We start from the raw sequence: 23613 nt of genomic DNA, 5'->3' as shown, positions 1-23613 counted from the left end.
CCAGTTAATCACAGAAAAAGCCAGAAGTGGTGCTGTGGCTTAAGTGATAAGAGCACTAGCCTAGAGCAAAGGAGCCCACCGACAGTGCCCAGACCCAGAGTTCAGGCCCTAGAAATGGAAGCTGGGTGCTTGTGTCTCACACCTGTAACCCTAGCTACTCCACAGAGGAGGCTGAGATCTGAAGATCAAATTTCAAAGCTAGCTAGGGCAGGAAAGTCTATGAGATTCTTTTTTTGTTGTTTTCTTGCCAGTCCTGGGCCTTGGACTCAGGGCCTGAGCACTGTCCTTGGCTTCTTTTTGCTCAAGGCTAGCACTCTACCACTTGAGCTACAGCGCCACTTCTGGCCATTTTCTATATATGTGGTGCTGGGGCCTGGGCTTCATGTATACAAGGCAAGTACTCTTGCCACTAGGCCATATACCCAGCCCATCTATGAGATTCTTATCTCCAATTAACTACCCCCCCAAAAAAAACCAAGAATATACACAAAGCCCTGAGTTCAATTCCCCAGCACCACATATACAGAAAACAGCCAGAAGTGGTGCTGTGGCTCAAGTGGCAGAGTGCTAGCCTTGAGCAAAAAGGAGCCAGGCATAGTGCTCAGGCCCTGAGTCCAAGGCCTAGGACTGGAGGAGGAGGAGGAGGAGGAGGAGGAGGAGGAGGAGGAGGAGGAGGAGGAGGAGTCGGAGTCGAGGTCTCCCAGGCTGGCAGCTGTCCAGCCCATCACTGCCTACCACAGCTGTCCAGCCCATCACTGCCTACCACAGCTGTCCAGCCCATCACCGCCTACCACAGGTAGAGCCCCATACACTGTTGTCTGTCTGGTGTGTGACTCTAAAACACCAAACCCCAGCACTCCAAAGTTACAGCCAAGCAAAACAGCGGCTCTCCACCTCTCCCACCACCTCTCCAAATACCTGGAATTCCCCTCTGATTGATAAGCCCTCATTCCTGCTCCAAGAGTCCAGCTCCATCATGCTGTACCTCACCCTCTTGCCCCTGGCACAGGTGGCTCCTGTCTGTGTTCCCAGTATGCATTGCTCTTGCCATGCTATGGTTAGGCTCTTGTCCACACTGGCTTCTCTTCAGTTGCAGGTCCCACCACACTGAACCCTCTGAAAGCTGTGCTAGTAGCACAGCATCATGTGTAATTCCCAGATTATAGCACACCTACTAGATGAATGCCTCGTTTTCCTCGTCTGGGGTTAAGGAAGATGGGCTGGAGTTTGTAGCTCAGTGGTAGAATGTATACCTAGTACATGTGAGGCCCTGAGTTCTATTCCCAGAGCCATAAAGACAAACAAAAACCTGGGAAACAAAACAAAAACAAATTAGGATTAAGACAAATTAGACTTACAATTTACAAATTGGAATTTATGACTAGCAGATGCATTAAAAGGTGTATTATTAGTAACAGCACAATCAACAAAACTTATTAGGTCCCTAGTATTTGTCACATTTCAGGGGGAGGGGCGGGGGAGATGTTCTGCCAGGAGTTGGTAGCTTCCACCTGTAATCCTAGCTACTCAGGAGGCTGAAATCTGAGGATCCAGGTTTGAAGCCAGTCTGGCAGGAAAGTTCATGAGGCTTTTAGTTCCTGTAGCTCCGGGCTGAGTTCTTGTGATCTTCATGATAGATAGTCAGGCTCCAGCTACCTTCTCAAGTCAGGCTGTGGACAAAGGAAGTGGAGACTTGATGAGTTACCTGGAGATGGAGATAAACTTGACACATCAGCCTCATTCAAAGGTTTACCTATAAACCCAAATGGCCTGCAAACCTACAAAAGGTCACTCAACTGAATATTTAACACTAAAGGCTGATAAAGAGAACTGCAGGGGTAAGGATATGAGACAAGAAACTATAGAATGTAGACAGGGCTTCTCTTGTTGGTAAAGTTACTCTGACAACATAATTGAAAATACCTGCTGGGAATATAGTCTCGTGGCAAGAGGGGTTGCCTCCTATACATGAAGCCCTGGGTTCGATTCCCCAGCACCACATACACAGAAAACAGCCAGAAGTGGCGCTGTGGCTCAAGTGGCAGAGTGCTAGCCTTGAGCAAAAATAAGCCAGGGACAGTGCTCAGGCCCTGAGTCCAAGGCCCAGGACTGGCAAAAAAAAAAAAAAAGAAAAGAAAGAAAGAAAATACCTATGATAAGGAATGCTTGGCATAGTCTTTTTGTGTTGTTTTTATTGTGCATGTAGGACAAGAAGTCTACCACTGAACTACCCATACCTATTTGCAGTATTAAACTGGAAAAAGAAAAATGTTTATCAAGAGTGAAAAGACTGGGGCTGGGGATATAGCCTAGTGGCAAGAGTGCCTTTCTCGGATACACGAGGCCCTAGGTTCGATTCCCCAGCACCACATATACAGAAAACGGCCAGAGGCGGCGCTGTGGCTCAAGTGGCAGAGTGCTAGCCTTGAGCGGGAAGAAGCCAGGGACAGTGCTCAGGCCCTGAGTCCAGGGCCCAGGACTGGCCAAAAAAAAAAAAAAAAAAAAAAGAGTGAAAAGACTGGGCTGGGAATAGGGCCTAGTGGCAAGAGTGCTTGCCTTGTATACATGAAGCCCTGGGTTCCATTCCCCAGCACCACATATATAGAAAGAAGCCGGAAGTGGTGCTGTGGCGCAAGTGGTAGAATGCTAGCCTTGAGCAAAAAGAAGCCAGGGACAGTGCTCAGGCCCTGAGTCCAAGCCCCAGGACTGGCAAAAAAAAAAAAAAAAAAGTAAGGAACTGCCAGGTACTAGTCGCTCATGCCTGTAATCCTAACTACTTACTCAGGAGGCTGAGACCTAAGGGCCATGGTTCAAAGTGTTCCAGGCAGGAAAGTCAGAGAGTCCTTTATCTCCTATGAATTACCCACCTCCCAGAAGCAGAAGTGTGGCTCACATGGTACAGTGAGGTGTCGAGGGGTAAGGGAGGTGAAGAAAGTCCAGGGACAGCACCCCGGCCCTGAGTTCCAGCCCACACATAGAAAAATGTAGGTAGCTGGACATGAAGCTCAGGAATAAGGCATTTGTTTCAAATTCTGGAGCCATTACGTATATCCCGGGCACCAAAAATAAACAACAAAAAGAGCCGTAAAATTTCATTGATGAGGAGTGATGGAGGAACCACCACCAATTCCAAAATACACAGACCAAAACACTTACCAGTTGGCCCAGAAGAAAGATGCCTGTCTGTTGTGAAAGGACAGGTCCCGCCATCCCAGAGGACCATGTGGAGATAATCACAGACAGGAGAAGAAGGTTCATAAGGAGGTTTATTAGTGGGGCCGTAGTTCCCACGGGAGAGGGAGCTGCTACATGGCGTCTGCACCTTATCCAGGTAGCAGCTTCTCTGAGGCTAGGGAAATGCTAACATTCCCCCATATTTTTTTTTTTTTTTGGCCAGTCCTGGGACTTGGACTCAGGGCCTGAGCACTGTCCCTGGCTTCTTTTTGCTCAAGGCTAGCACTCTGCCACTTGAGCCACAGCGCCACTTCTGGCCATTTTCTGTATATGTGGTGCTGGGGAATTGAACCCAGGGCCTCATGAATAAGAGGCAAGCACTCTAGCCTCTAGGCCATATCCCCAGCCCCTCCCCCATTTGTTGTTTATTAATAACAGAGGAGGGGTACCAGGCTGGGAGTATGGGCGGAGGTTGTTTCTTCTGGAGCTACTTCCTGCTATAAAGGGGCAAAGTAGTCAAGGGTCCCTGAATCGTCATTTGGCCTGGTACCATCCAAGAAGTATTTGTTTGATGGTTTGGTTGGTAAAAGTCCTCATCATTTGCACGAGAATGGTTATCAGGGCCAATGGCTGTCATGGTCTCCTCTGGCTACCTCCTGCAGCTTGGGCACATCAAGGAGTCACTGGGCCTGGGGTCTTCAGGGTCCAGATCTGCTCTGGGCAGAGAAGTGTAGTAAGAGGATGGCCTTGAACTGCAAGTTCCGACGTGGCAACCTGAGTGAGGGATGTTATCCTGTTAAAAAAGTCTTGTGAAAAGGTAAAAGGCTGACAAGTTCACAGGACCAGTTAACATGAACAACATAGGAGAACACACCCTGGGCACAAGCCAGAAAAGTTCCATTTGGAACATAAACCCAACTGTGGCCCATTACAAGGAAGGAGGAATAACTGGACTGGGGGCAGGAAGGAAGTGTTTAGGGATAGTGGACTGGTTGGGAGTAACCAGTCAGAAGCTAATATATATCAAGTAACAAAGGCAAGAAATCAAGTTTTTGTCCAGATGGAAAATGGACAGGTATGGACATTAGATGGGTAAACAAGTATTCCCCTTGATCTCCTGGCTCTGATTAATTTTGAAAGGGCAAGTTTAAATTGACTCCATTTAATTGACTTCATCTCCTCTTACTCCTCTCCATGGTTCCTCGTTGTCAGGACTGACCTCATCCTGAAGGTCTAGGTGCTCATTACTTGGATAGCTTGTCACAGTTGGCATTCACGGGATTTGAACTCAAGGCCTGGGCACTTTCCCTAAGCACATCTGCTTGCGGCTAGTGCTCTACCACTTGAGCCACAGTGTCGTTTTCAGCAATTGGCTGGTTCTCCTGAGCCAAGCTTCCAGTCTGGCTGTTTGCTGGTTAGTTGGGAGATGGAGTATTAAAGGAATATTTTTTTCTTGCCCGGGCTGGCTTCGAACTGCAATCCAAGGAATCTTAGCCATAAAAGCCCTTTTTATTTCCAATTAAAGCAACAGGAAAACAATAGAAGTAGAGCTTACCTGTAACTTGTTGAGAATTGACCAAAAAATACTTGCCAGAGTTGTGCTGTAACACTTAGAGAACAGCAGACTGAATGAGATCCATGTGCCATCAAATCAAATTATATCATTTAACCTTACCGGCAGGCAGAAGAGTGCACAAATGAATAACAATCAAGAGGGCAAAGGGTCAGGACAATGTAAAAGTCTCAGCTTCAGTGGATCTGAGGTGGCTGTGTCTTCCATCCCAAATCAGCAGGCTTCCTTAGTCATGTGTGATGGAGGCAGGCAGGAGAGATGAGTTGGATCTGGGCGAGACTGTAGTGGCATCTCTCAGAGTCCCCTGGATAGATTTTCACACTCCTGCTGGGTTGCCTGCAAATTTCTACACAGACTGGTTAAAGACATTTGAAATCTCCCAGTGTTTCCTGGTTGCTTACTCTGAGTACACTGGCATTTGTAGGCTGGTGCCTATTGGTTTAAGCAGGGTGACAAATTTAAAAAGATTTTAGAAGGCTTTGGCCTTTAACCATCCTCCTAGTCACAAAATCCAAATAGACCAAAGGCTGACCGAGTAAAAATGTTGCCATCTTCCTTCCTTCTTAGGTCTTTGGGGGGGGGTGGTCTATTCTGGTTCTTGACCTCAGTTCCATGATACCAGCCTTGACAGTTTTTACTTAAGTATTGTGTTCTACCCTTTGAGCCACAGCTCTACTTCCAGTTTTTGGGTGTTCAGAAGAAGACAGAGTCTCATGGGCTTTTCTGCATGGGCTGGATACGAAGGGTGATTCTCACTTCTCAGTCTCCTGAGTAGCTATGATAACGGGCAGGAACCAACAACACCAAGCTTAAGTACTTATTTACATGATTCTAATATGACAGTGAAAACCAACAACAAAGCAGCTGGACTCATACTGACATGGACTGGTCAAATGCTGAAGCCACAGGCATGGAAGGATTAAAACCATACTCTAGAGGGGGCTGGGGATATGGCCTAGTGGCAAGAGAGCTTGCCTTGTATATATGAGGCCCTGGGTTCGATTCCCCAGCACCACAGATACAGAAAACAGCCAGAAGTGGCGCTGTGGCTCAAGTGGCAGAGTGCTAGCCTTGAGCAAAAGGAAGCCAGGGACAGTGCTCAGGCCCTGAGTCCAAGGCCCAGGACTTGCAACAAAAAAAAAAAAGAAACACAAATAAAACCATACTCTGGAAAATTTTTATACTTACCCTGTACTCCATCTTGATTAAGAGTTATAAAAAATAGTAAGCTGATAGAAAAAAAGAAAAAAAATAGTCAGCTGACCCCTAGTGGCTCATGCTGGAAGTGGTGCTAATGCTGAACCTGGTAGAGTGCTATCCTTCAATAAAAATGCTCATCGACAGGGCCCAGACCAGGAGATCAAGCCCAAGGATGAGAAAGAAAAGAAAAGAAAAGAAACACACCATCAAAGCAGGCACTGGTGGATCATGCCTGGACTCCTGGCTACTCAGGAGGCTGCCATCTTCTGATCATGGTTTGAAGCCAGCACTGACAGGAAAGGCTGTGGGATTTCCCCAAAGCAGGAATTCCAGTGGTGGCTCAAGTGGCCCAACACTAGACTTGACCAAGAACAAGCTCAGCGACAGCACCCAGGTCCTGCATTCAAACCCCAGGATGGGCACCCATCAAAAATTTTTTTAGGCTAGGAATGTGGCTTAGTGGTAGAGTGCTTGCCTAGCATGCATGAAGCCTTGGGTTCCATTCCTCAGTACCACATAAACAGAAAAGCCTGGAAATGGGGCTATGGCTCAATTGGTGAAGGCTAGCTTTGAGCAAAAGAACCTCAGGGACAACACCTAGGCCTTGAGTTCAAACCCCAGAACTGGCGAAACTAAATTCCTCAAGTAAGAATCTTTTCTTCAGAACTCATCGCAAAGAAATCTACTCAGCAAATCCCAGAGTCCTCCTGGCTATGCCCAGAAACAGAGAAGATGAAGCATTGAGGTTTACACAAGGGGATGTTTCAATTTAAACTTACCCTAGATATCCACTTAGCAAATTCCATCAGATCTGTCAACACTTCCCTCCAAGGTGGTGGTGAACACCTAGAACCACAGTCATCTTCCCAGTCCCTACACCCACACTGTCACCGGTGCTGTAGCACTGCCTTCCTCCTGCATGACATGTTCCTTCCTTACTCTCTTGGTTAGCCAGCACCGGCCTCTCCTCACCAGAACACATGCTCCACAAGGATGACTTTCCTGCATCTGCAAACAGATGCCAATGTCTTAAGAACACTGTTGGGCTGGGAATGTGGCTTAATGGAAGAGTATTATATAGCATGCATAAAGTCCTGGGTTCTATTCCTCAGTACCACATGAACAAAAAACCCACTAGTGATGCTGGGGCCAAGTGGTAGAGTGCCAGCCTTCAGCAAAGTAGCCCAGGACAGTGCCTAGGCCCTGAGTTCAAACCACAGGACTGGACAAGAAGGGAAATAAAAGGAACTACACTGTTCAGTAATCAGAGAGTGCAATCACCCAGTCTCTGGCAGGGGATTCTCATATTAATTTGGATTTGGAGGAAGAAGTTAGGCAGAAGGGTGTGTGTCAGCCCAATGGCCTCCTTTCTGAGAGCTTCAGCTCCTTTCCCAGAACCAGGCAGGCAACTCCCCAGAGAGGTCATTCACAGGGCCAATTGGTTCAGGCAGCAAATAACGGGACTGTTCCCCCTTCACTTGAGCTGGCACTGCCTTGGAGCAGTTACCACCACATAAGGTAACAAGACCCCTTAAAGTGATCTTTAGTGTGGGCAGCCGCAGACCCCTCATCTACCATTAGGGCAGATGGGATAAATCCCATCCCTCCATGATGAAGTCCCTGGACTACATGTCCATACCAAGCCCTCTGCCTCCTTGGCCCACCTCTAGATTATAACTAGACCCCTCAGAAAATGGCAAGTGTTTCTTTTCTTGTAAGAAAGAGCCTTGCCAGTCCCTATGCCGGCAATAAGGTTTTCTTTGATCCCTGTGCCTGGATGTCTATGTCGTTTTGTGCAGGGCCTAACCATGTGTTTGCTCAGGGTTGGCAGAAAGGGCAGGGCAGAGCTGGAGGCACAGCGCCCCTCATGGCAGCAGGAGGCAGAGCAGGGCAGTCACAGTCAGGGACCAGAGAAAAACACAACACCCAAAGAACCCCACACAAAATGGGGCCCCAAGTTACACTGTTCCATATAATTCTGTTCACACTCGAATTCACAACACACTAGGTAGAGCACTCAGTACCCAATTCTCCTAGAAATGCTCTGACAGACCCAAGGGGACAGGAGCTCTACTAACCTGCCAGGTGCTATCAGTCCATAAAGATCAGCACCACAATCTCTGCCTCACTCTGCTTTTCAGTGCAGGAACTGGGGTTGGAGCAGAGCTGGCACTAGCCAGAGCTCAGGGCAGGTGGAGGGAAGGTGGAGAGGATCAGGAAGGGAGCTCACAGGAGAACCCTGAGGTCCCAGCTCTCTGCTCTTCCCACAGCGGCTCCCTGAAGGGCACTGGGGAAAGGACAGAACCACTGTCCAGGAAGCAGTGCTCCAAGGAAAGCAAGCGGCCTCAAACTGCCTTGCTCCACTCCACACTCACCCGTGCAGGCTGCCTTGTGCTGTGGGAGGCAGTGACAGGAAAACACCTCCTGCTGCTGTCAGAGGGACACCCCGAAGGGCAAGAGGGACACCCGGAAGGGCGAGAGGACCCCATGCAGGATGACAAGAAGGGGAATAGCTTGGGAGCAAAGCATGAATATAGGACTCTGGCCTGACCTGAGTCTCACCTGGGCAATCTGTGCTGTATCCTAGACAAAAAGCCCTGGGAATCTCTCAGGTCTGTGATCACAAGTTCTCAGGGAGAAGGTTCTAGAAAAGGGACATGACTAAGGAGCACAAAAGACAACCCAGGTAAGGATTGACAACGTGACCATCAAAGCTCCAAACACAATAATATCCACACTCCGCTGATCACAGGCAACCCTGTCCCCACCAACAAAACACTCAGCCCAGCAAACGTCATGATCCTGAAACATCTGTGTTTTATTTTCTATCTCAAGTTTTAGAAATCATCCTTTGATATATTTACTCAACCCTATCTCATGACAACAATTGAAAAAACAGACCCACATCCACATTTTCTTTATCGATGGGGAAGTGAGGAGCTGCTGCTCAGAGCAACCTGCAGTGCAGTCAGGGATGGGGACGCCCTGGCTCCTCCTCTGCTGGGCAGCAGGTGGATGGAGAAAGACACCCAGCCCAGTGTGGGGAGGGTCGGTGCTCAGGGCTGGGCTGGGCTCCTCATTTCCTCACAGGATGCTGACAGGACACAGACACCTGCACATGTTCAGATCTCAGGTGAAGGAAGAGAAGTCAGGAGCTCATGGTGTCCAAGAAGGAGGAGGAGAGGCAGGAACAAATGTTATTCCTCTCAGTGCCACACAAAGCAGCCGTTCACACTACAGGAGAAAAGACAAGGACAACCATTCAGATCAGTTACTGTGAGAGACAAATTCTGAGCAGGCCACCGAACCCCCAAATCCATGGGCCCTACAACCGTAACACAGCCTTCCTTGTACCCCAGCCCTGCCCCCACCTAGGGGCCCCAGATTGTCACCTTTTTCTGTTCTGAGGGAAGCATCAGAGCCCTGGTCACTGTCGTCTCCTGTGGTGGGAGAGGAACTGGTTAGAGCCCACAGGCGGCACTAGAGGAATTCTGGGTGGATGAGCTCCACAGCTCTCTGCACCACAACAAAGGTCACCTCCCTCCCCTCCCCTGTGATACTCACTTGCAGCCTTGTCATAGCCTTCTCTTTTCTCACCTGTAAGGAGAAAGGACCTGTGAGAGGTGGGGTACAGGAAATGACACCAGGACCTGAATGAATCCCATGCCTTGAGCTCCTGAGGACTTTCCAGAAATATGACTACACAACCAAGGAGCATGGGGAGCAATGAGCACCACTGCTGGGAAGAGAGACCCCAGGACCTCCTGGATTCTGCCTCAGTGGGGACCTTCCCTGTGGCCCTGAGTGCTGGCATGTGCTTCCTCTCACCACCCTCAGGAGGGGAGTTTGTGACTTTCACTTTCCAGGTGACTGCAGGACAGGAGCTGTCAGGCTGGGGAAGGCCCTGAGGGTGGAGCAGCTTCCCGTTATGTGTGCAGGGCACATTGCTACCTGGAGCCTCAAACCCCTCCAGTGGTCCGGGAATTCAGAGCTCCACCTGCCTACCTCCATTCCTCTTCCTCCACAGCATAAAACCCCCCACAGCAGCTAGAATAACCAGAACTGCCAGGCCGATGACAAGTCCGATGATAGAAATGGCAGGCTGAGCAGGAGGCTCTGGGAAGAGAAGGGAAAGGATGATGAGGGGTGTGACCCCAGCTCTCAGTGCTTACCTGCTCAGGGCCCCAGATGCCTCCTGTTTCTCTGACCACAAGCTCTGTGCCCTCAGCCCTTGCTCACCCCACGTCAGGGCGAGGGGCTCAGGCAGCCCCTCATGCTGCACTTGGCAGGTGTATCTCTGCTCCTCTCCAGAAGGCACCCTGATAGCTGCCCACTTCTGGAAGGTTCCATCTCCTGCAGGCCTGGTGTCCACAAGCTCCATTTCCTGGGTCTGGTCTTCTCCATCCCGCTGCCAGGTCAGGGTGATCTCCGCAGGGTAGAAGCCCAGGGCCCAGCACCTCAGGGTGACCTCATGGTCAGAGGTGGGGTGGTGGGTCACACGTGCCTTTGGGGGATCTGAGAAGAACCCAGAAATTCAGATTGATCTCCTTGCCTCCCAAGGGGCACTTTGCCAGCTCTGGTGACCAGACTAAATACTGACAGCACATCAAGAGGGAGGGGGGCAAGGATGGCTGATACAGCCTGGAAGTAGGTTTCCTTTTTTTTCTCCAGTCCTTGAACTCAGGGCCTGAGCACTGTTCCTGGCTTCTTTTTGCTCAAGGCTAGCACTCTGCCACTTGAGACACAGTGCTACTTCTGGACTTTTTCTGTATATGTGGTGCTGGAGAATCGAACCCAAGGCTTCCTGTATACAAGGCAAAGCACTCTTGCCACCAGGCCATATTCCCAGCCTCTGCAAGTAGGTGTCTAGAATAATCTCCTAAACTTTGCAAAACTGTAGAGTGAGGTTGAGATGACCCATGACCCAAAGCCCCCAGCCTCTCAAGAGTCACTCTGTCTCTGTCCTGGCTAGAGACAACAGATTTTCTCTAAAAATCCTGGAGGAGACTTCTAGCCACACAGGGTCCTGTTTGAGGACAAATGCTGGGAGCTCCTGGTGGTGCCCAGGGCCACCGCGAGAGTGGAAGGGACCTGCTGGACATTTGTTTCAGGGACAGACTTCCCCTCCGTGCATGGAGAACAGGAAAGTGTCTCCTCTTAACTGTCCTGAGGTGAAGGTGGAGCTCAGAGCCACTCAGACTCCGCACGTGAAAGGCAGGAGGGCGCACTGCCCTCTGTACCAGAGGGGGGTGTGTGCTGGGGTGCGTCCCATTCTCCTCTCTAGTTGTGGGACTGGTGGGGGACAGTCACAGGAGATGGAAGACCCCGGCCCCTGGTACCTGTGCGCAGCAGTGTCTCCTTGCCGTGTCCCAGGTATCCGTGCAGCCACTCCACGCACGTGTCCTGCACATAGGCCCTCATTTGCTCAGTCACCCCGGTCCTCTCCCACTTGCGCTTGGTGATCTGAGCCGCCATGTCCTCCGCGGTCCAGGAGCTCAGGTCCTGGTTCAGGGCGATGTAGTCCTTGCCGTCGTAGGCGAGCTGATAGTACCCGCGGAGACGACCGTCTGGACCCACTTCGCAGCCGGACATTCTCTGCATGGTGTGAGGAGCTGCCCCGCCCCCACGGTCAGCCCCACCCGGATGAACCCGGCCCCGACCCCGCGGCTCTTTCCCGGGATGCCGGTCCCCCCGCAGCTCCCAGCCTTGGGTGACCCTCAGTCCTGAGACCCCGGGGGCTCGGGCTGGTGGGCGGGGAGGTCGAGGAGGGGTCGTGACCTCCGGCCCGGGTCACTCACCGTCCCCGCTCTGGTTGTAGTAGCGGAGCGCAGTCTTCAGGTTCTCTCTGTCAACCTGTGCGTGGCTCTTGCAGTTCCGCGTCTGCCCCTCCCAGTACTCGCCCGGCTCCTGCTCCATCCACAGCGCCCGCGGCTCCATCCTGGGGTTCGCGGCGTCGCTGTCGAACCCCACGAACGGCGTGTCGTCCACGTAGCCGACGGCGATGAAGCGGGGCTCCCCGCGGCCGGGCCGGGACACGGAGGTTTGGAAATACAACAGGGAGTGGGGGCCTGCGGGGAGGCGGGGGGTGAGACCCGGGGCCAGGACCGCGCGGCGGAAGGGTCGGGACTCGGAAGATGAAAAGGGGGCGGTGGGATGACCCCGGCGGCGCCCAGGAGAGGGGACCCCAGGACGCTGCGGGCGGAGGAGACGGGGACGCGGCTTCAGGGTGCTGCCCACCCTCCCCCCCCTCCTCCCCTCTCGCTCTGCCCTGCAGACTTTGCTCTCCTGGTGTTCCCAGACTCACCCGCCCAGGTCCGGTCAGCGCCAGGGCCCCCGACAGCAGCAGCAGGACGAACCGGGGCGCCATCACCCCAGCCTCTCAATCTGGGCAGAACCTGAGTCCCGTCAGCTGCGCGGGGACTTTAGAACCCGGAACCCCAGTGACACTGATTGGCTGCTCCAGACCGTGACAGCCAATGGAAGCGAGAAGCGGGGCCGCGTCACCAGTGTCCGGGCAGAAGCCGCCGACACAGGTTGGAGAAGAAGTGAAACTGGGGAGGCCGGGAATCCCCAGCTCTGAGCTTCTGCACCCAGAGCCGCTCTGGGTCTGAGACCCTGAGATCTGTGTCCGGGGAACCCGGGCTTGGCCTGATCCCTGTCCTCCCGCTCCAGCACCCTGTACCAGAATTTTCTGCGTTCCTGTCCCGGGGATCAGTTCAGGGGTTCTCTCTTTTTTTTTTTTTTTTGGCCAGTCCTGAGCACTGTCCCTGGCTTCTTCCTGCTCAAGGCTAGCACTCCGCCACTTGAGCCACAGCGCCGCTTCTGGCCGTTTTCTGTATATGTGGTGCTGGGGAATCGAACCTAGGGCCTCGTGTATCCGAGGCAGGCACTCTTGCCACTAGGCTATATCCCCAGCCCAGTTCAGGGGTTCTCAATGGGTTTGCTTCCATGATCTCTGCACACACAACATTCCTGTGGGTCCCAAAGTTGTTTGCCCTGTGTGTATTCTATCTGTCGGTATTCACCACGTTACACACGAAACTGCCCGGAAAGCAGGTGCCTCATGTCTTGTAATCCTAGCTACTCAGGATGCTTAAAGGTGAGGATAGAGATTCCAAGGCAGCCTGGGCAAGAAGTCCCTGACACTCATCTCCAATTAATCACCAGGTAACCGGAGGTGGGGCTGTGACTCCACGTGCTAGCTGTTAGTGGAAAGGCACAGGGCTAGCACCCAGGCCCTGAGTTCAAGTCCTCCATCAACAACAACAACAACAACAACAATAGAAAGAAAAATGGGTGAGGGTGTAATAAATATGACAAAAAAATACTCACTAGCTTATTATGTAACTGTACCCCTTCTGTACATCACTTTGTGAATAAAATTTAATTAATAAAAAAAAACTTTAGGGGCTGGGAATATGGCCTAGTGTCAAGAGTGCTTGCCTCGTATACATGAATCCCTGGTTTCGATTCCCCAGCAGCACATATAGAGAAAACAGCCAGAAGTGATGTTGTGGCTTAAGTGGCAGAGTGCTAGCCTCAAGCAGAAGTGCTCAGGGACAGTGCCCAGGCCCTGAGTTCAAACCCCGTGAATGCCAATGGGGGCAAGCCATCCCAGCAACAAGCACTTAGACCCCTGGGACTCAGCCAGTTCAGGGAACAAGGATCATGGAAAGGAGTAAGAAGAAAATTATGTCACATCCTAAATAGAGTCTCTTTGTCTCGCCCTTTCAAAATTAATCAGCCGGGGATCAAGAGATACTAGCTTGTCCATCTAATGTCCATACCTGAGTATAAGAACTATCTAGGGGCTGGGGATATGGCCTAGTGGCAAGAGTGCTTGCCTCGTATACATGAGGCCTAGGTTCGATTCCCCAGCACCACATATACAGAAAATGGCCAGAAGTGGCGCTGTGGCTCAAGTGGCAGAGTGCTAGCCTTGAGCAAGAAGCAGCCAGGGACAGTGCTCAGGCCCTGAGTCCAAGCCCCAGGACTGCCCCCCCCCCCCAAAAAAAAGAACTATCCAAGTCATCCAATTTTTAACTGTGTGCCCTAAACCCTTTCTTTTGCTTTTGCCCTAATATTTTTTTTTGTCCAGCCCCTGCCTCATGAGACTTCTTCCAGGCTTCATTCAAGGACTGGCATCTACCACCAAGGGACCCTGCTGCTCACCTTCTCCAGGAGGGGCCACATTTCTGCCTTTTACCCCTAATGCTGACACCCCCCTTGCCAGCAGGAAGCAGCCAGAGAGAGTCTTGGCCCTTTTTCATAACTATTCTTTTTTGCCAGTCCTGGGCCTTGGACTCAGGGCCTGAACACCATCCCTGGCTTCTTCCAGCTCAAGGCCTGCACTCTGCCACCTGAGCCACAGCGCCCCTTCTGGCCGTTTTCTGTATATGTGGAGCTGGGGAATCGAACCTAGGGCTTCATGTATGGGAGGCAAGCTCTCTTGCCACTAGGCCATATCCCCAGCCCCCTTTTTCATAACTATTAAAAGGCTGGAATGTAAGGTCCTCTCCCTGAGGGCTCCATGTAGATGCCCCCACCTCATTAAGTCTCCACCTGGGTAACCTGCAGACCTGGAGGCAGTTACCTCCCCTTTCCCTGAGGTAACATCCTAATCCACCTGGCCACACCCCTTGCCCCTGCCCTAGATATAAGGCAGGGCTGGGTGGGGTGTCACTCTTTCTCTCTCCCTTCTCTCCAGCGGCCATGGATCATCTTGGCCACAGGCCAGCAGTTCGGTAATAAACTTTCTTTCCTGCCTGAATACCGTGTGGTGTTCTCCTTTACCGGCTACCTACTTTAAAAACCTAACAAGAAATACTTGACTTGGGGCTGGGAATATGGCCTAGTGGTAAAGTATTCCCTCCATATACATGAAGCCCTGGGTTCGATTCCTCAGTACCACATATACAGAAAATGGCCAGAAGTGGCGCTGTGGCTCAAGTGGCAGAGTACTAGCCTTGAGCAAAAAGAAGCCAGGGACAGTGCTCAGGCCCTGAGTTCAAGCCCAGGACTGGCCAAAAAAAAAAAAAAATACTTGACAGATATGGGGTGACAAAGGGTAAACAAATTCAGCACTGGCACTCACTAGACACAAATATTGAAAATGAACTCTACAACTTATGTCTGGGGACAGGAGAAAGCAAGGGAAAAGATGACATTGTCCAAAAAGAAATGTACTCTTTACCTGACTTTTGTAATTGTAACCCCTGTGTATACCACCTTTATCATAACAACAAAAAATAGCTGATTTGTTTAGAGAATTAATAAGTAACTTCAAGTTAACAGAATGAATTGTTTACTAGTCTTTTGGTGAGGGTTTTTTCTTTCTCTTTGGGGTTTTTTGTTTGCTTGGTGGTACTACTGGGGCTTGAATTCAAGCCCTGGGGGGCTGTCCCTTAGCTATTTTGCTGAAAGCTACCATTCTGCCAATTGAACCACAGGTCCACTTTTGACTTTTTTTTCCTGATTCATTTGGAGATAAAAATCTCATGGGCTGGGGATATGGCCTAGTGGCAAGAGCGCTTGCTTTGTATACATGAAGCCCTGGGTTCAATTCCCCAGCACCACATATATAGAAAACGGCCAGAAGTAGCGCTGTGGCTCAAGTGGCAGAGTGCTAGCCTTGAGCAAAAGGAAGCCAGGGACAGTGCTCAGGCCTTGAGTCCAAGGCCCAGGACTGACCAAAAAAAAAAAAATAATAATCTCATGGGGCTGGGGATATGGCCTAGTGGCGAGAGAGCTTGCCTCGTATACATGAGGCCCTGGGTTCAATTCCCCAGCACCACATATACAGGAAACGGCCAGAAGTGGCGCTGTGGCTCAAGTGGCAGAGTGCTAGCCTTGAGCAAAAGGAAGCCTGGGACAGTGCTCAGGCCCTGAGTCCAAGGCCCAGGACTGGCAAAAAAAAAAAAAAAAAAAAAAAAAATCTCATGGATTTACTTGTTCTGACTGGCTTTGAACTTCAATCCTCACCTCTCAGCCTCTTGAGTAGCTAGGATTACAACTTTCTTTTGACTTTTTGATGGGTAATTGTTGGTTAATTGTTGATTTCTCAGATTTGTCTCCCCAAGATGGCTTCAAGCCATAATCCTCAGATTTCAGTCTCTTGAGGATTACAAGTGTGAGCCACTGACACTCAGCTGATTCAATGTTATTTTCTCAAAAGTGGAACAAAAAGACAGCTGTTGAGGTATGCCAAGTATATGCCCTTCTCTACACCAGTGGCAAATTGGGTAAAATACACCCAATATCTATCTTGTCCAAAAAGAGAGGGACTGCTGTGCTGCTGTGGTGGGAGCCTAGCCAGGCACTCTGCTAGTTGTGCTGAGTGTGAAACCTCAGGCTCAGCAGGGGACCCTCATTCCCCTTCTCCTCTCAGACTCATTGCTATGGAAGTAGCATTCTTGCATGCTCTTCATGAGCCCTGAGAGCAGGACCCAGGCCCCTTGCTGGGAACTCCATCCTTGGCTCCTGGAATGTGGAGTAGGCTGTGGCCTGGCTCTTCAGATGGAGCTGGTTTCATCCCTGTCTTTCCCCTTATGTCTGTAACTCCTAGCACCCAGCAAACATGGTCCTCAGAGTCCTCTGGTTTTTTAGGTTTTCTTTTTCTTTCTTTTTGTTGGTCATGGGACTTGAACTCTGGGCCTGAGCACTGGTCCTGGGCGCTGTCCCTGAGCTCTACCTCTTGAGCCACAGCACCACTTCCGGTTTTCTGGTGGTTAATTGGAGATAAGGGTCTGGTGGACTTCCTGCCCCTGCTGACTTTGCACTGTGATTCCCAGATCTCAGCCTCCTGAGTAGCTAGGATTACAGGCATGAGCCACTGGCACCTGGCCATTTGTTTTTCTTTTAATGACTTGGCCCTATTTCTCCCAGGATCCTGAAGTTGATGGTGTTGGGAAGGTTGTTGGCTCTGTTATCCCCCTCTGGCAGATTGACAGTAGTGATGGCTCTTCTTTATCCCTGGTGCTTATGATATTCATAGCTGCACCTCAGCCCCCTGGAGACCATGGTGGCCCTTGTCAGGTCACTGATACTGACAGGCTCCCCCTGGTTTCTTCTTGTTCTTTGTGTGTGTGTATGTGTGCGCGCACGCCATTTCCAAGTGTCTTGATGTCCTTAGTGGGCCTTTCTGTGTGCTTCCTGTTTCAGTTATAAATTCTACTCTGTAGTTGCAATTTTTTTTTTTGCCAATCCTGAGGCTTGAACTCAGAGCCTGAGCACTGTCCCTGGCTTCTTTCTGCTCAAGGCTTTTTGCTGAAGGCTTTTTGTTCTGGCTTTTTCCGTATATGTGGTGCTGAGGAATTGATTTCAGGGCTTCATGTATGTGAGGCAAGCACTCTACCACTAGGCCACATTCCCAGCCCAAATAAAGTGATTTTTTTATATTTTTTTGTCAATCATGGGACTTGAACTCTGGGCCTGGCCGCTGTCTATGAAATCTTCAGCTCACGATTAGCAGTCTCCCACAGCTCCATTTCCAGCCTTTTGGTAGGTATTTGGAAATCAGAGTCTCATGGACTTTCCTGCCCAGGCAGGCTTAATGTACATTTTCTCAAAACAGTGGGGGCGGGGGTAGTAAGATAGATTTTCTTTTATTTCTTAATTTGAATAATTTTTTATTCTAGCAAACGTATAAAGTATGGAAAATTAGTGTATTTGAATCATTTCAGAAATGAGAGAAAGTGTCCCATTAGCAGATTTCAGTTTTTAGCAACTTTGAAAAGAAATAAAGAGTTAAGACGTGGCAATACAGGCTGCTGGCAGCAAGACAGGCTGCTGGCTACTACAGAGAACTACTGACTGACTTAACAGGGTGCAGTGTGTATAACAGGACAGTCATTTGGTTTATTTCTCTACATGTTTGAAGAGTGCCAGAACACATGCAAAGAAGAGGAAGGTGTTCACTGAATCGCACCTGGTGGTTAGAAGATGGGGTAGAAACATGACATAGGAGGCCCAAGGCTAGGCGAGGGGGTCAGATGGACAGCCCAAAGGCCCCAACCATGGAGTACATGGTCTTGTTCTCCCATCGCTCGGTGCAGCTCCCGTCAGTAGAGTTGTCCCAGAAGCAGGAACTTGCTGTGTGTAATCCAGCGCCATTCTTTTGCATAATTACACAGGTCACGATGTATTTGAATGGCTTCCCAGGCTTGGTGAGTTGGCTTAAGGTTTGCTCTACAACATTTGTGGTCCACTGATTGACTCTGCTGTGCTGGTTGGCATTACCACCAATGGCACTTTCAATGGCCTCTTTGACAATGTTGCTCACTTCGTCAACCACAAAAGAAGTCTCCTCTGAAGCCTGGAAATCTTCCATCTTCACCCCGGCACGTTGCTTCCCCAGATTTTCATTTCTGATGAAATACATCTTTTTTTTGCCCAGTTTCTTGGCACTGGTGCATCTTCTGTATTTCTCCATCTGCACACTGTCTTTTACGATCCTCTCCCATCTGACTGGTGTAGTAAGGTTGAAAGGTGTTCCTTAAGACCCAGATATTAAAGGCTTGGTCCTCGGGCTCGCCTCGTATACATGAGGTCCTGGGTTCAATCCCCCAGCACCACATATACAGAAAATGGCCAGAAGTGGCGCTGTGGCTCAAGTGGCAGAGTGCTAGCCTTGAGCAAAAAGAAGCCAGGGACATAAATACAAAATAAAAATAAAAAAAGGCTTGGTCCTCAAGGCGGTGAGCAGGACCTCTGAGATGTAGAAATTAGTGGGTGGGCCTTAGGCTATTGGGATGGACTTTGAAAAGGGATTGTGGGACCTCCATCCCTCCTTGCTCTCTTCCCCTTCCTGGCAAATGAGTTGAAATTAACTGTCAGGGAGTGAGTCCACTTGGTGGGAGGGTCATGGTAGAGCAGGGGAGTCCATTCATCTCCTGGCAGAAGCTGTGCTAGGATTAGTGAGGAAAGGCAGGTAGGGGGAGCAAAGACACTGTCCCCTCTCCTGCCCAGTCGCCCCCCATCCCCCTCCTCTCATTCCTCCCACACAGATCTCCCAACACTACCCCCCCACACCCAGGTCTGGGTCAATGCCAACGCACTTGACAGCAGCAGCAGTAGGTTCAGGGCGCCAGGCCCCCAGCCTCAGAATCTGGGGTGAGTCTGGGTCAGGTGGCTCTGTGGGGTGGACTCCTCTAGTAGAAGCTACAAGTGGGGCTGCATCCCCAGTGTCCAGGTAGAAGCCGCCAACAAGGGTAGGAGACTGGTGATCCCCAGTGCTGCACTTCCCGACCCAGAAACCCTGAGTTCTAGGCTGGGGCACCGGGGCTTTACCCCATCCCTGTCCTTGGGCTCCAGCCCTCTGTCCCAGCCTCTTGTGGGTTCCTGGCCCGGGGCCAAGTCAGCTGTTCTCCTGGCCTTCACTTCCAGGACCTCTGCACACTCACACATCCTGGGGACCCAAGGCCATTTGTACCATGTGGATTCTATCAGTATTCAATATGTTAGACAAAATAAGTGTTTACGATGCTTGTTTAGAATATTAATAACTAATAATTACATGTTAGGAGAAATACTAGTTTTTAGTTTCTTTTGTTTTGGGTGCTTTTGGTGTGTGTGTGTGTGTGTGTGTGTGTGTGTGTGTGTGTGTGTGTGTGGTGTTTGTTCTTGTTTTGTGCTGGCCCTGGGGGGCCTGAACTCATGGCTTGGGCACTCTCCCTGAGCTTTTGTCCTCAGGGCTAGCACTCTACCACTTGAAGCAGAGCCTCAGCTCCTCTCTCCGATTTTGCGAGTGTTAACTGGAGATAAGAGCCAGACTGGCTTTGAATTGCAATCCTCATATCTCACAATCTTAGGAGAAGTTTTTGAGACATGATATAGCTCTATAGCTTAGGCTGGCCTTCAACTTTGGACTCTTCTGTTTCAAACGCCCATATGTTGGAATTAAAGGTGTAAACCATCACGCCTGACTTGGAAAAAACTTTATTTTACTTTATTTTTAGTTTGTTGGTACTAGGACTTGAACTCAGGGCCTCATGCTCTTGATTATTTGCTCAAGACTGGTGCTCCACCCCTTGAGCAACAACTCCATTTCTGATGTTTTACTGGTTAATTGGAGATGAAGCTCTCAGATTGTGTGTGTGTGTGTGTGTGTGTGTGTTCCAGGACTTGAACTCAGGGCCTGGGTGCTGTTCCTCAACTTTTTTGCTCAAGGCTGGTGCTCTACCACTTGAGCCATAGCTCCACTTGTGGCTGTTTGTTTGTTTTTGGCCAGTCCTGGGGCTTGGACTCTGGGCCTGAGCACTGCCCCTGGCTTCTTTTTGCTCAAGGCTAGCACTCTGCCACTTGAGCCACAGCGCCACTTCTGGCCATTTTGTATATATGTGGTGCTGGGGAAATCGAACCCAGGGCCTCATGCATATGAGGCAGGCACTCTTGCCACTAGGCCATATCCCCAGCCTGAAGATTTTTATTTTTGGCCAATCCTGGGCCTTGGACTCAGGGCCTGAGCATTGTCCCTGGCTTCTTTTTTGCTCAAGGCTAGCACTCTACCACTTGAGCCACAGCGCCACTTCTGGCCATTTTGTATATATGTGGTGCTGGGGAAATCGAACCCAGGGCTTCAGGTGTATGAGGCAAGCACTCTTGCCACTCTGCCATATTCCCAGCCCTGTTTTTTGTTTTATTTTTGTTTTTTTCCTGGTTAGTTGGAGACAGGAATCTCATGTATATTCCTGCCCGTGCTGATTTTGAATGGATATCTTTATATCTCAGCCACAGGGCTGAGCCTGCAGCCAACCCTTACGAGGCACAGCCCACTCAACGCAAGCCACGCCCACACGCCCCCCCCCCGCCCTCCCATGCGTCCCGCCTGCCTCTAGCCACGCCCACGAGTAAGCCCCGCCCAGTTTCGGAGTTAGGCCCAGAGTGAAAATGAGAGCCTGCGAATTCCCGTCCAAGCCCTTAAGCCTAGTGCCTTGGAGGACATGGAGGGTTCGAGACTTCGAAGTCAGACCAGAATGACTCGCCGAACTCGCTGTGGTCGTAGTAGACTCCCAGGTTCCTTCGATAGGACTGCTCCAGTCCTGGCTAGCCAGAGTGCACGGCAGGCCAGGCAGAGCCCAGGTGCTGGCTTCTCTTGCAAACCGCAGACGTGGCCAGAGTGCATGAGCAAGCGTGCAGAACCCACTCCTTGCAGCCCTATAACCCGCCCCTCCCTGCCTGACCTGCACCTGCCAGATCCCTGGCCTTGCAGAAAAGGCCAGCCCTCTAGGAAAACGAAAACCCCATTCTTTTTTTTTTTTTTTGGCCAGTCCTGGGCCTTGAACTCAGGGCCTAAGCACTGTCCCTGGCTTCTTCCGGCTCAAGGCTAGCACTCTGCCACTTGAGCCACAGCGCGTTTTCTGTATATATGTTGCTGGGGAATCGAACCTACGGCCTCGTGTATCCGAGGCAGGCACTCTTGCCACTAGGCTATATCCCCAGCCCCCTTGCTTGGCATTTTTGTTCAAAGCTAACACTCTACCACTTGAGCCACACCTCCACTTCTGGCTTCCTGCTAGTTAATTGGGTTGAGTCTCTCAGATTTGTCTCCCAGACTGGCTTCTAACCAAGATCCTTAGACCTCAGCCTCTTGAGACATTTTGTTTTGATGCTGGTCCTGGGGCTTGAACTCAGGGTGGTTTCCCTTGAGGTCCAGCCCCCTCAGGTATGGGGCTGCACCACCTGAACCACTGCTCTACTTCTACCTTTCTGGTGTTTAATTAGAGATGAGAGTCTCACGGACTTCACTGCGATCCTCACATCTCAGCCTCCTGAGTAGCTCGGATTACCTACATGAGCCACAGGTACCTGGCAGAAAATCACGCTCTCAGAAAACTTTGTACCTCCCCACTTCATGCATTAGGGGATAGAGTTGAGGTTGTGAGAGAGAAGAGACTGTGACAACCAAAGGCACCACTGGGTTATAGCTTGGGCTGGCAGGACAGTGTATTGAGGGGCCTGGGGTACAGCCCTGGCTCCCTGGCATCCAGGCACGAGCTTCTAGCCACTTTCTTGCCTTTCTTGGCTTCAGTCTTGGGAGTGCACAGGTTCTGAGGGCAGAAGGGTCTGGATGGCTGGACATTCTTCTGTGGTGCCTTGTGTCGCTGTCACACACCTGTCAAGCTGAGCTTGCTGAGCATGGCTTTGGGGCCCTGGTGGAAACTCAGGCCTCCTCTTTTGAAGCTGCCAGGTCAATTCCTCTTTACCTCTTTCTTTTTGGCCACCATGGGGTGAGGAGGGTAAAGCCTCTGGGCATGAATCTCATTCACTCCCTCCTGTGAGGGGCCCCTAAAACCTGATTTTTCTTTTTTCACACATTATCCAAAATACCCAGGTTGTAAGGACTAGTCCTGAGGAATTTCACACAATTGCCTTTCAATCAGAAACCAGGCCACAGGGCTTCTTTTCTTGGAAGGACCCCAAACTGTTGGAATTCTTTTTTTTTTTTTTTTTTGGTGCCAGTCTTGGGGCTTGAACTCAGGACCTAGGTGTTGTCCCTGAGCTTTGTGCTCAAGGACAAGCTAGTCCTCCACCACTTGAGCCACAGCTCCACTTCCACCTTTTTGGTGTTTAATTGAAGATTGGAGTCTCAAGGACTTACCGCCTGACTTTGAACTGTGATTCTTAGATCCCAGCCTCCTGAGTAGCTAGATTATAGCTGAGCCATTGGTGCCAGGATAGAATTCTTTTTTTTTTCCTTTTTGTTATTGTTGGTCCTGGGCCTTGAACTGTGGGCCCAGGCACTGTCCCTGAGCTCTTCAGCTCAAGGCCAGTGCTCTACCACTTGAGCCACAGCACTTCTTCCAGTTTGCTGGTGGTTAATTAGAGGTAAGAGTCTCATGGACTTTCCTGCCCTGGCTGGCTTTGAACTGTGATCCTCAGATCTCAGCTTCCTGAGTAGCTAGGATTTCAGGCATGAGCTCCCAGCTCCCAGCTATATTTTCCTTTTTTTTTTTTTTTTTTTGCGAGTCCTGGGGCTTGAACTCGGGGCCTGAGCACTGTCCCTGGCTTCTTTTTGCTCAAGGCTAGCACTTTACCACTTGAGCCACAGCGCCACTTCTGGCCATTTTCTGTATATGTGGTGCTGGGGAATCGAACCCAGGGCTTCAAGTATAAGAGGCAAGTGCTCTTGCCACTAGGCCATATCCCCAGCATTGATACATTTTTTGTTTGTTTTGTGTTTTGCCAGTCCTGGGGCGTGGACTCAGGGCCTGAGCAGTGTCCCTAGCTCCTTTTGGCTCAAGGCTAGCACTCTACCTCTTGAGCCATAGAGCCACTTCCGGCTTTTTTCTATATATGTAGTGCTGAGGAATCGAACCCAGGGCTTCATGTATACGATGTGAGCACTTTACCACTAGGCCATATTCCCAGCCCTTTGATACATTTTTTATTGCTAAAAAGGTTTAAAAAAAAAGTTTAAAAAAAAAAGTTACAGTTAATGAACCCAGGCAATTTATCTAGTGAAGGGCATTCTGACGAAGTTCTGTTCTACATGAACTGTTGGCGCCTTATACCATTTATGGTTTCAGCATGTTCAGGGCGCCCTCCAGTGTCTTCAAAGCTCAAGCACATGCTATGTATAAAATAATGGTGCTGTGGTCCCTTCTGGAAAGACCTGATTAAAAAGCCAAGTTGCGGCCTCTGTCTGGCCCCCCGGGGCCGCCCTCGCC

General features: G+C 50.4%; 2 protein-coding genes and 1 pseudogene across 2 annotated transcripts in view; all 3 read right to left on the bottom strand.

The window, feature by feature from the left end:
• Window positions 1–1410: 1410 nt before the first annotated feature.
• Window positions 1411–23613, bottom strand: part of LOC125352794 (saoe class I histocompatibility antigen, A alpha chain-like) — a 62898-nt gene continuing 40695 nt past the window's right edge. Inside the window, exon 7 of the mRNA XM_048348167.1 lies at window positions 1411–1705. Coding sequence (XP_048204124.1) covers window positions 1702–1705 — 4 coding nt within the window. The 3' untranslated portion in view covers window positions 1411–1701. The remainder of the gene's footprint in view (window positions 1706–23613) is intronic.
• On the bottom strand, window positions 8742–12339 carry LOC125352792 (annotated as a pseudogene).
• On the bottom strand, window positions 17689–18292 carry LOC125352823 (dynein light chain Tctex-type 1-like). The gene has a single exon (XM_048348204.1). It carries the CDS (start codon window positions 18273–18275, stop codon window positions 17934–17936), a length of 342 nt encoding a protein of 113 aa, XP_048204161.1. The 5' UTR covers window positions 18276–18292; the 3' UTR covers window positions 17689–17933.

Source organism: Perognathus longimembris, chromosome 6, assembly GCF_023159225.1.
Source record: "Perognathus longimembris pacificus isolate PPM17 chromosome 6, ASM2315922v1, whole genome shotgun sequence".
Classification (NCBI taxonomy): Eukaryota; Metazoa; Chordata; class Mammalia; order Rodentia; family Heteromyidae; genus Perognathus; species Perognathus longimembris.
The sequence above is the reverse complement of the archived record's forward strand: the minus strand, read 5'-3'. Positions and strand labels throughout refer to the sequence as shown.

Excerpts from the sequence above, each read along its gene's own strand:
- LOC125352823 (XM_048348204.1), bottom strand. The coding sequence starts at position 18,275 with ATGGAAGATTTCCAGGCTTCAGAGGAGACTTCTTTTGTGGTTGACGAA.